The following is a 12,188-nucleotide window of genomic DNA, read 5'->3' on the forward strand; positions in this document are numbered from 1 at the left end:
CACCATCTATCTCTTCTACCGCTAGACTGCTAGGCTAACGGAGGTTATCTCACCCGCAGCAGCATGACTAAATTATTCAAGACCAAAAATATTAGAGAATCAGCCTTGAAAATGCATTACATCTGTGTCACTGGAGACAGAGCAGCAATAACAGATGTTACTCAAATGACATGGATTTAGCATTTAGCATCACATTATTCAACAGGAGAATGAGAGAAGGAAGAGAGAGAGAGAGAGAGAGAGAGAGAGAGAGAGAGGGAGGGAGAGGGAAAGGGAGAGAGAGGGGGGGAGAGAGGGAGGGGGAGAGAGGGAGAGGGAGAGGGGGAGAGGGATAGGGGGAGAGGGAGAGGGAGAGGGAGAGAGAGAGGGAGAGCGAGAGGGAGAGAGGGAGAGAGGGAGGGGGGAGCATTCAAAATGTTGCATTGTTCTTGCTTTGGCAACAGACTAATCACTGAATTGAATTATTAAATTGAGAGATTGTACAGAGAGAAAGATTTCCTGCCAGTTCATAAATATGGTGACACCAGCAGCCACCACTCTTGAACCTTTGGATGCCGTCTACCGTAGCGCCCTTCACTTTACTACAAGTGACAGTTTTAATACTCATCACTGCATCCTGTATCAGAAGGTTGGCTGGACCTCACTAAAGTCCCGTAGATCACTTCATTACTCCCTTCTTATTTACAAAGCTCTGCTCCACAAGCTTCCAACATACCTCACTTCCCTGTTGAAATATAAAAACATGAGATACCCAATCTGTTCGCAGGGTTGGTTAACTCTTGAGGTCCTGCTTGTCTCCATAAAGTTAGGTAAATCCGCCTTTATTTTTAATGCACCACAATTATGGAATACCTTAGAAAACATTCCCTGGTGCCAATAGAGCAGTTTAAAACTGTTGTTAAATGAGTTCACTGAAGTGTACAGTTGTTTCAATTGATTATTATAACTTGTAATAACCTGATGTAATGTATTTATAGCTGTCTTGTAGTTGTTATCTTGTTGTTGTTGCTGTATTGATGTAATTTATGTCCTCAGGGCACCATTGTAAATGAGAGACACTGGTCTCAGTTGGGTTCCCCTGAATAAATAAAAGTTCATAAATACAAGAGAGAGAGGAGGATTGAGAGAGAGAGAAAATATGTATTTTCTTATCAGAGCACTGCTTTACTTGCTGATTCCTGGTGTAAAACCACACACACTGAGTCATACTGCAAAAAACTGTCAAAAACTCTGTCAGAAACTCTGTCAGAAACACTGCCAGAAACTCTGTCAGATGGTATTTGACCTTACATTTTTTGGTAACACTTGGTTAGTTACAAGTAGATCATTTGTAGATGTTCAGTAACTGTCAACAACATTTCAACTAACTATCCATTAACCCTAACCCTAGCATTAACCCTAATGTAACCTTAGCAAGCAGTTTCTTATCAACAGATAGTTTGTTGATCGTATGACCATCTATAGATCATCTATATGGGACTATCAGAATAAAGAGACCAATTTGTTTTATATTGATATTTGTACTGCACTGTTGAGGAGAGCTTTCAAGTCAGCATTTCACTATACAGTTTACACCTGCTGTGCTGTTTACTGTGCATGTGAGGAATACACTTTGATTTGATGTGATTTGAGATGCCTTGTGCAATGACCACAGATAGACCATAGATGAAGTGAACCATGGAAGATCAGGTTAAACGAGGATTGGTTGTATGGAGGTTGAAGAGATGTTGTGGGAAAGTTGAGGTTGTGGGGAAGTTGTGTTGAGGTTTTGCAATGACCACCGATGAAGTGAAGTTAATATAACACAAGGTTATGAGCAAGGGTATTATGGGGTGGTTGAAGGGATAGTTGAAGGAAATGTTGAGGGGATTCTGAGGCAATGTTGAGGTGAGGTTGTGGGGAGGTTGTATGGATGTTGTGGGAGGTGGTTGTGGGGGGTCCAGTTACCTGCAGTAGTTTCCAGCGGCTGTTGAGGTGCTCCAGGGAGCGAGAGTTGTCCATGGACAAATGGACGTCAGAGATGGCCAGCTCATGAGCCAGGTCATTGATGTGCTTCATGCCCTCTTTCACCTGAGTCAGCTCCTCCTTAAACAACTGGAGGAAAGAGGGAGGGGGAAAGGGAGGAGCAAAGGAGAGAAAGAGGAGAAGGAGAAAAGAGGGAAAAGGAGAAAAGAGGGGCAGAGAGCAATAGAGAGAGGTGGAGAAAGGGGAGAGAGGAAATAGAGAGAGGATTAGAGGCACATAGTTAGACACATGGTACGTGGCGCTGGCAGGATTAGGGCCAACTCCATTTCAACTCGGTCGATTATAGAAATCAATTGACATTTGGTTCATAACATTAATCAAAGAATGAGAAATGAACAATGCATGCCCAATTCCTTTCCTACGTTGACTGAGTTTAATGGCACTAGACTCACTCTGCTATGGTTGTGTGGACTGTGGACCTAGTATTGGAGCTGCTGCCCGCACATACATCACCATGGGAGAAATACAACAGGGATCCCTCATGGCTTACGCAACTTAAGAGTCAGATCAACCCAGAACAAACAGCTCTAATGATCTAAGGGATGTGTGTGTGTGTGTTCATACGCGTGTGTGTGTGTGTGTGTGTTCATGTGCGTGCAAGTGTGTGTGTGTGTGTGTGTTTGTACCAAACTTTTCTCTAACAATGAGTAAGTTACAGTGGGGAAAAAAAGTACTTAGTCAGCCACCAATTGTGCAAGTTCTCCCACTTAAAAAGATGAGAGAGGCCTGTAATTTTCATCATAGGTACACGTCAACTATGACAGACAAAATGAGAAAAAGAAATCCAGAAAATCACATTGTAGGATTTTTTATGAATTTATTTGCAAATTATGGTGGAAAATAAGTATTTGGTCAATAACAAAAGTTTCTCAATACTTTGTTATATACCCTTTGTTGGCAATGACACAGGTCAAACGTTTTCTGTATGTCTTCACAAGGTTTTCACACACTGTTGCTGGTATTTTGGCCCATTCCTCCATGCAGATCTCCTCTAGAGCAGTGATGTTTTGGGGCTGTCGCTGGGCAACACAGACTTTCAACTCCCTCCAAAGATTTTCTATGGGGTTGAGATCTGGAGACTGGCTAGGCCACTCCAGGACCTTGAAATGCTTCTTACGAAGCCACTCCTTCGTTGCCCGGGCGGTGTGTTTGGGATCATTGTCATGCTGAAAGACCCAGCCACGTTTCATCTTCAATGCCCTTGCTGATAGAAGGAGGTTTTCACTCAAAATCTCACGATACATGGCCCCATTCATTCTTTCCTTTACACGGTTCAGTCATCCTGGTCCCTTTGCAGAAAAACAGCCCCAAAGCATGATGTTTCCACCCCCATGCTTCACAGTAGGTATGGTGTTCTTTGGATGCAACTCAGCATTCTTTGTCCTCCAAACACGACGAGTTGAGTTTTTACCAAAAAGTTAAATTTTGGTTTCATCTGACCATATGACATTCTCCCAATCCTCTTCTGGATCATCCAAATGCACTCTAGCAAACTTCAGACGGGCCTGGACATGTACTGGCTTAAGCAGGGGGACACGTCTGGCACTGCAGGATTTGAGTCCCTGGCGGCGTAGTGTGTTACTGATGGTAGGCTTTGTTACTTTGGTCCCAGCTCTCTGCAGGTCATTCACTAGGTCCCCCCGTGTGGTTCTGGGATTTTTGCTCACCGTTGTGATCATTTTGACCCCACGGGGTGAGATCTTGCGTGGAGCCCCAGATCGAGGGAGATTATCAGTGGTCTTGTATGTCTTCCATTTCCTAATAATTGCTCCCACAGTTGATTTCTTCAAACCAAGCTGCTTACCTATTGCAGATTCAGTCTTCCCAGCCTGGTGCAGGTCTACAATTTTGTTTCTGGTGTCCTTTGACAGCTCTTTGGTCTTGGCCATAGTGGAGTTTGGAGTGTGACTGTTTGAGGTTGTGGACAGGTGTCTTTTATACTGATAACAAGTTCAGACAGGTGCCATTAATACAGGTAATGAGTGGAGGACAGAGGAGCCTCTTAAAGAAGAAGTTACAGGTCTGTGAGAGCCAGAAATCTTGCTTGTTTGTAGGTGACCAAATACTTATTTTCCACCATAATTTGCAAATAAATTCATAAAAAATCCTACAATGTGATTTTCTGGATTTCCCTCATTTTGTCTGTCATAGTTGACGTGTACCTATGATGAAAATTACAGGCCTCTCTCATCTTTTTAAGTGGGAGAACTTGCACAATTGGTGGCTGACTAAATACTTTTTTCCCCACTGTATGAGGAATCCAAAGAAGTGGTCAAAAGCCACCCACGGACCCCCCACACCCCATGCCAATTTCACCCCAGCAACGAGTATATAGTATCAGTTCTCTATCGGAGTATTGTTTCTTCATCCTATGTAATGTATTCTCAGTGAATTTGTGGATGGTTTTTTTCCCCCCTGTTCAGATAAATTAGTAATGGAGGTGTTGGATTTATATCCCATCCTGCATCCTGATATTACCAGGTTCTGACAACTAGATGGTGCTGTTCCTGCTATTAGGTGATTCTTTTTTTGAAGAACCTCACCCCATTGTTAAAGGAATAGTTTTTGCACAGGTCAGTGCCTATTGCACCAAAACAATTATTAGTCATTTTGTTATGTATGTATGCACGAATAGATGGATGTACTGTATGTTTGTATGTAAATGTATGTATGTTCAGTACCAGTCAAAAGTTTGGACACACCTCCTCATTCATGGTCAATGTATATGACATTTTCTTTTTCTAAAGCAAATACAGTGTCTTAAAAGTCAAAGTGGGCTGGGCATCCTGAAGATGCAGGACACTATAATAATAATATAAATCAAAATCATTCGCCCAGAAACATTCAAACCACATTTAGTCAATACTAACAGAGGTCCAGTAATAACAGAAACAGAGCTAAGAGAGCAGAGGAGTAGAGATACAGATCCTCCATAATCACAGTGAAATAACAGTCATCTAGACAGCACAGTGGAGGAGCCTCTTCACAGCTGACACAATAGTGAGCCATCTAGACAGCACCGTGGAGGAGCCTCTTCACAGCTGACACAATAGTGAGCCATCTAGACAGCACAGTGGAGGAGCCTCTTCACAGCTGACACTTTAGTGAGCCACAGATTCAGACTGACCTTGGTGGCGAAGCAGAGGGTTCACACAAACACACGCACGACACACACAACCACGCAGGCAGGCACGACACACACACGCACACACACGCATGCTCGCATGAACACACACACAGCTTAGTATTTGAAGCGCACACAGCTTGCTTAATATTTGAGACACACATGCAGGTACTTACCTTGGTGGCATCAATGTGGTCCTGCAGTGAGTCGATGAAGAGGTCCCCTACAGGCTCCCATGCATCCCGGACACCCTCAGCCTGCTCCAGGGCCATCGCCAGCTCCTCCATTGCTGATTGCGTCTGCAGCAGTCGTTCCAGGGTCCGCTCCATGTGCCTGAGACACACAGGACCCCACAACTATTTAACTACAACAGTTATTTTCTACAACTTTAACCCAACACATCACCCTAATACCTGAGCATTAACCCCAAGTCCCCCAACTTATAACCTTATTTCTGTCATAGCATTTTCCTTAAACTTCCAGGTGGTGCACAATGCTGACAACATTTGAGTATAGGCAGGGTAAAAACATCTCTAGCCAATCAAAAACACAGAATCATGGGTAGGTTGTAGCCCAGTGTAGTGGACCTGTGTCATATATCTGACCTGTGTCGGTCCACGCAGCGGGCAGTCAGCTTCTCCCACAGGTCACTGGTTACATTGGCCTGCTTCCACACCGAGCGACTCACGTTCAGGATCCGCTTCCTCGGAGACACTTCTGGAGGGGGATGAGATGGTGAAGAGGGGGCAAGGGGTGAGGGAATGGGCGTGCAGGCAGAGATAGTGTTAGATTCAATGTGTGCAAACATCAATAGAAAGAAACAAGGGAGAAAGAGTGAGAAATAGGGGTGGAGGCCAGGGAGTGTTGGAGGGTCAGAGAGGGAGTGTTAGTGCCAATGCCTGCCACCACCAGCAATGGAAGAAAAGAAACACATTGTTTTTCCCCATGCGTACCACAAGCGGTGGAGAGTAAGAGGACGCTGGGTGGGGGAGGGCGAGGGAGGGAGGGAGGGAGGGAAGGAAGGAAGGAGGCAGGGGGGCAGAAAGCCTAGAATGCTGCATTATTGATTTGACCAGATGGTTTGAACTGGATTAATATGTCCCGACCCAACTGCTCTCCCCAAACATACATCGTCTGATCCATTCTGATACAGCAGGACAGGTAGCTGCTAATCAGACCTAATGGTGGATACACACCTGCTGGAGACCAACTTAATGAACTCCCTATCTCTCTCTGCTCTCACTACTCACATCTGATTTAGGTGTGTGGTGGGGTGGGGTGTATTGAGGTGGGGTGTGTGTGTTGAGGTGGGGTGTTTGTGGTGGGGTGGGGTGTGAGTGGTGGGGTGGGGTGTGTGTAGTGGGGTGGGGTGTGTTGAGGTGGGGTGTGTGTAGTGGGTCGGGGTGTGTGTGGTGGGGTGGGGTGTGTGTGGTGGAGTGGGGTGTGTGGGGTGGAGTATGTGTGGTGGGGTGGGGTATGTTGAGGTGGGGTGGGGTGTTTGTGGTGGGGTGGGGTGTGAGTGGTGGGGTAGGGTGTGCGTAGTGGGGTGGGGTGTGGTGTGTTGAGGTGGGGTGTGTATGGTGGGCAGGGGTGTGTGTGGTGGAGTGGGGTTTGTGGGGTGTGTGGGGTGTGTTGAGGTTGGGTGGGCTGTGTGTGGTAGGGTGGGGTGGGGTGTGTGTGGTCGGGTGGGGTGTGCGTGGTAGGGTGGGGTGGGGTATGTAGTGGGATGGGGTGTGTGGTGGGGTGTTTGTGGTGGGGTGTGTGGTGCGGTGGTGTGTGTTGAGGTGGGGTGTATTGAGGTGGGCCTCCCATAGTCTGTTCTGGACTTGGGGACTGTGAAGAGACCTCTGGTGGCATGTATTGTGGGGTATGCATGGGTGTCTGAGCTGTGTGCCAGTCGTTCAAACAGACAGCTCGGTGCTTTCAACATGTCTACACCTCTCACAAACACAAGCAGTGATGAAGTCAATCTCTCCACCACTTTGAGCCAGGAGAGATTGACATGCATATTATTAATGTTTGCTCTATGTGTACATCCAAGGGCCAGCCATGCTGCCCTGTTTTGAGCCAATTGCAATTTTCCTAAGTCCCTCTTTGTGGCACCTGACCACACGACTGAACAGTAGTCCAGGTGCGATAAAACTAGAGCCTGTAGGACCTGCCTTGTTGATAGTGCTGTTAAGAATGTAGAGCAGCGCTTTATTATGGACGGACTTCTCCCCATCTTAGCTACTGTTGTATCAATATGTTTTGACCATGACAGTTTACAATCCACGGATACTCCAAGCAGTTTAGTCACCTCAACTTGCTCAATCTCCACATTATTTATTACAAGATTTAGTTGAGGTTTGGAGTTTAGTGAATGATTTGTTCCAAATACAATGCTTTTAGTTTTAGAAATATTTAGGACTAACTTATTCCTTGCCACCCACTCTAAAACTAACTGCAACTCTTTGTTAAGTGTTGCAGTCATTTCAGTCGCTGTAGTAGCTGACATGTATAGTGTTGAGTCATCTGCATACATAGTGGCATGTCATTAGTAAAGATTGAAAAAGGTAATGGGCCTAGACAGCTGCCCTGGGGAATTCCTGATTTTACCTGGATTATGTTGGAGAGGCTTCCATTAAAGAACACCCTCTGTGTTCTGTTAGACAGGTAACTCTGTATCCACAATATAGCAGGTGGAGTAAAGCCATAACACATACGTTTTTCCAGCAGCAGACTATGATCGATAATGTCAAAAGCCACACTGAAGTCTAACAAAACAGCCCCCACAATCTTTTCATCATCAATTTCTCTCAGCCAATCATCAGTCATTTGTGTAAGTGCTGTGCTTGTTGAATATCCTTCTCTATAAGCATGCTGAAAGTTTGTTGTCAATTTGTTTACTGTAAAATAGCATTGTATCTGGTGAAACACATTTTTTTCCAATAGTTTACTAAGGGTTGGTAACAGGTTAATTGGTCGGCTATTTGAACCAGTAAAGGGGGCTTTACTATTCTTAGGTAGCGGAATGACTTTTGCTTCCTCCAAGCCTGGGGGCACATACATTCTAGTAGGCTTAAATTGAAAATATGGCAAATAGGAGTGGCAATATCGTCCGCTATTATCCTCAGTCATTTTCCATCCAAGTTGTCAGACCCCGGTGGCTTGTCATTGTTGATAGACAACAATACTTTTTTCACCTCTTCCACACTCACTTTACAGAATTCAAAATTACAACATTTGTCTTTCATAGTTTGGTCAGATATACTTGGATGTGGAGTGTCAGCAATTGTTGCTGGCATGTAATGCCTACGTTTGCTAATCTTGCCAATGAAAAAATAATTAAAGTAGTTGGCAATATCAGTTGGTTTTGTGATGAATGAGCCATCTGATTCAATGAATGATGGAGCTGAGTTTGCCTTTTTCCCCAAATTTTAATTTAAGGTGCTCCAAAGCTTTTTACTATCATTCTTTATGTTATTTATCTTTGTTTCATAGCGTAGTTTCTTTCTTTTTATTCAGTTTAGTCACATGATTTCTCAATTTGTTATACGTTTGCCAATCGGTTGTGCAGCCAGACTTATTTGCCATTCCTTTTGCCTCATTCCTCTCAACCATAAAATATTTCAATTCCTCATCAATCCACAGGGATTTATCAGTTTCTACAGTCATTTTCTTAATGGGTGCATGCATATTAGTAACTGGAATAAGCAATTTCATAAATGTGTCAAGTGCAGTGTCTGTTTGCTCCTCATTACACACCACGGACCAACATATTATTTAAATCAACAACATAGGAATCACTACAAAACTTCTTGTATGACCTCTTATACACAATATTAGGCCAAACCTTTGGAACTTTTGTTTTATTAGATATGGCTACTATATTGTGATCACTACATCCAATGTATTTGGATACTGCTTTCAAACAAATCTCTGCAGCATTAGTAAAGATATGATCAATACATGTTGATGATTTAATTACTGTACTGTTTGTAACTACCCTGGTAGGTTGACTGATAACCTGAACCAGGTTGCAGGCACTGGTTACAGTTTGAAGCTTTCTCTTGAGTGGGCAGCCTGATGAAAGCCAGTCAATATTTAGATCACCCAGAAAGTATACCTCTCTATTGATATCACATACATTATCAAGCATTTCACACATGTTATCCAGATACTGACTGTTAGCACTTGGTGGTCTATAGCAGCTTCCCACCAGAATGGGCTTTAGGTGAGGCAGATGAACCTGTAGCCATATTACTTCAACAGTATTTAACATGAGATCCATGTGTGTGTGGTGGGATGAGGTGTGTGTGTGTGTTGAGGTGGGGTGCGGTGTGTATGGTGTGGTGGGGTAGGCTGTGTTGAGGTTTGGTGGGGGGGGTGTGGTGGGGTGGGGGTGTGTGTGGTGGGGTGTTTGTGGTGGGGTGATTGTGGTGGGGTGGGGTGTGTGTGGTAGGGTGGGGGTGGTGGGGGGTGGGGTGTGTGTGGTGGGATATGTGTGGTGGGGTGTTTGTGGTGGGGTGTGTGTGGTGTGGTGTGGTGTATTGAGGTGGGGTGGGGGTATGTGTGGTGGGGTGGGTTTGGGTGTGCGTGGTAGGGTGGGGTGTGTAGTGGGATGGGGTGTGGTGGTGTGTGTGTGTGGTGGGGTGTTTGTGGTGGGGTGTTTGTGGTGGGGTGTTTGTGGTGGGGTGCGGTGTGTGTACTGGGATGTGGTAGGGTGGGGTGTGTGGTGGGGTGTGTGTGGTGTGGTGTGGTGTATTGAGGTGGGGTGGGGTATGTGTGGTGGGGTGGGTTTGGGTGTGCGTGGTAGGGTGGGGTGTGTAGTGGGATGGGGTGTGGTGGTGTGTGTGTGTGGTGGGGTGTTTGTGGTGGGGTGTTTGTGGTGGGGTGTGGTGTGTGTACTGGGATGTGGTGGGGTGGGGTGGGGTGTGTGGTGGGGTGTGTGTGGTGGGGTGTGTGTGGTGGGGTGCGGTGTGTGTACTGGGATGTGGTGGGGTGGGGTGTGTGGTGGGGTGTGTGTGGTGGGGTGTGTGTGGTGGGGTGGGGTGTTTGTGGTGGGGTGGGGTGTTTGTGGTGGGGTGTGTGTGGTGGGGTGTGTGTGGTGGGGTGCGGTGTGTGTACTGGGATGTGGTGGGGTGGGGTGGGGTGTGTGGTGGGGTGTGTGTGGTGGGGTGTGTGTGGTGGGGTGGGGTGTTTGTGGTGGGGTGTGTGTGGTGGGGTGTGTGTGGTTGGGTGGGGTGTGTGTTGAGGTGGGGTGGTGTATGTGTGGTGGGGTGGGTGTGTTGAGGTGGGGTGGGGTGCGGTGGTGTGAGTGTGGTGGGGTGTGTTGAGGTGGGGTGGGGTGGGGTGTGTGGTGGTGGGGGGTGTGGTGGGGTGTGTTGAGGTGGGGTGTGTGTGGTGGGGTGTGTTTGGTAGGGTGTGTATGGTGTGGTGGGGTGTGTGTGGTGGGGAGGGGTGTGTTGAGGTGAGGTGTGTTGAGTGTGATGGGTGGGGTGCGTGTGGTGGGGTGGGGTATGTTGAGGTGGGGTGCGGTGCGGTGTGTGTACTGGGATGTGGTGGGGTGGGGTGTGTGTGGTGGGGTGGGGTGTATGTGGTGGAGTTTGTTGAGGCTGGGTGTGTGTGGTGGGGTGTGTGTGGGGTGTGTGTGGTGGGGGTGTGTGTGGTGGGGTGGGATGTGTGTGTTGAGGTGGGGTAGTGTGTGTGTGGTGGGGTGGGGTGTGTTTGGTGGGGTGTGTTGAGGTGGGATGTGTGTGGTGGGGAGGGGTGTGTGTGGTGGAGTGTGTTGAGGCTGGGTGTGTGTGGTGGGGTGTGTGTGGGGTGTGTGTGGTGGGGTGTGTGTGGTGGGGTGGGATGTGTGTGTTGAGGTGGGGTAGTGTGTGTGTGGTGGGGTGGGGTGTGTTTGGTGGGGTGTCGTGTGTGTGGTGGGGTGGGATGTGTGTGTTGAGGTGGGCTGTGTGGTGTGGTGGGGTGGGATGTGTGTGTTGAGGTGGGGTGTGTGTGTTGGGGTGAGGTGTGTGTGGTGGGGTGGGGTGTGTTGAGGTGGGGTGGGGTGGGGTGGGGTGGGGTGGGGTGGGGTGTGTATGGTGGGGTGGGGTGGGGTGTGTTGAGGTGGGGTGTGTGTGGATGGGTGGGGTGTGTTTGTGTGTTGAGGTGGGGTGTGTGTGGATGGGTGGGGTGGGGTGTGTTTGTGTGTTGAGGTGGGGTGTGTGTGGTGGGGTGTGTTTGTGTGTTGAGGTGGGATGTGTGTGGAGGGGTGGGGTGTGTGTGTGTTGAGGTGGGGTGTGTGTGTGTTGAGGTGAGGTGTGTGTGTGTGGTGGGATGGGGTGTGTTGAGGTGGGGTGAGTGTGGTGGGATGTGTGTGGTAGGGTGGGGTGTGTTGAGGTGGCATGCAGTGTATTGACACTGTGGTTGGTGCTTGGAACAGTGTGGGGGTGGGAGGGCAGACCTTTTCCGTCAGGCAGCGTCTCCTCGGGCTCCTGGAAGGGGTGCTGTGCCAGGAAGGCCTGGGCAGACTCCAGCACAGAGTAGATGAAAGGCCCCCGAGACTTGACATCCTCCATGAAGACCTGGAGACAGACAGGACATACAGGGGCCCACAGAGAGATGAAAGCATGGTACAACCACAACATGCATGGACTCATTATAACACATAAATGACGCATAAACGCACACATGTATACACTAATTTGAATACATAGACTAGAACATTCTTTACAGACATGCACATGTTGGCACACTCACATACAGACAGTGAGGAGCCACTGGCAGGGCCACATAGGACTGTCTGTCTGTACTACTGTCTCAGGGCTGTGAGAGCCTATGGAAGAATAGAAGGCCAGGAGTCCTCAGAGTATTGGTCAGCTGGCCTCCTCACAAAGAACAGCCAATCAGTCAAATTCAATCAAATGTACAGTACCAGTCAAAAGTTTGGACACACCTACTCATTCAAGGGTTTTTCTTTATTTTTACTATTTTCTATATTGTAGAATAATAGTGAAGACATCCAAACTATGAAGTAACACATATGGAATCATGTAGTAACCGAAAAAGT

General features: G+C 47.3%; 1 protein-coding gene across 1 annotated transcript in view; it reads right to left on the reverse strand.

The window, feature by feature from the left end:
• The window catches only part of LOC121532286 (dystrophin-related protein 2), a 131,283-nt gene that overhangs the window by 68,332 nt on the left and 50,763 nt on the right, over window positions 1-12,188 (reverse strand). The window contains exons 4-7 of the mRNA XM_041838143.2: window positions 11,583-11,703; window positions 5,755-5,866; window positions 5,326-5,482; window positions 1,948-2,094 (exon numbers count right to left, since the gene is read on the reverse strand). Coding sequence (XP_041694077.1) covers window positions 1,948-2,094; window positions 5,326-5,482; window positions 5,755-5,866; window positions 11,583-11,703 — 537 coding nt within the window. The remainder of the gene's footprint in view (window positions 1-1,947; window positions 2,095-5,325; window positions 5,483-5,754; window positions 5,867-11,582; window positions 11,704-12,188) is intronic.

This window comes from Coregonus clupeaformis, chromosome 2 (assembly GCF_020615455.1).
Source record: "Coregonus clupeaformis isolate EN_2021a chromosome 2, ASM2061545v1, whole genome shotgun sequence".
Lineage (NCBI taxonomy): Eukaryota > Metazoa > Chordata > Actinopteri > Salmoniformes > Salmonidae > Coregonus > Coregonus clupeaformis.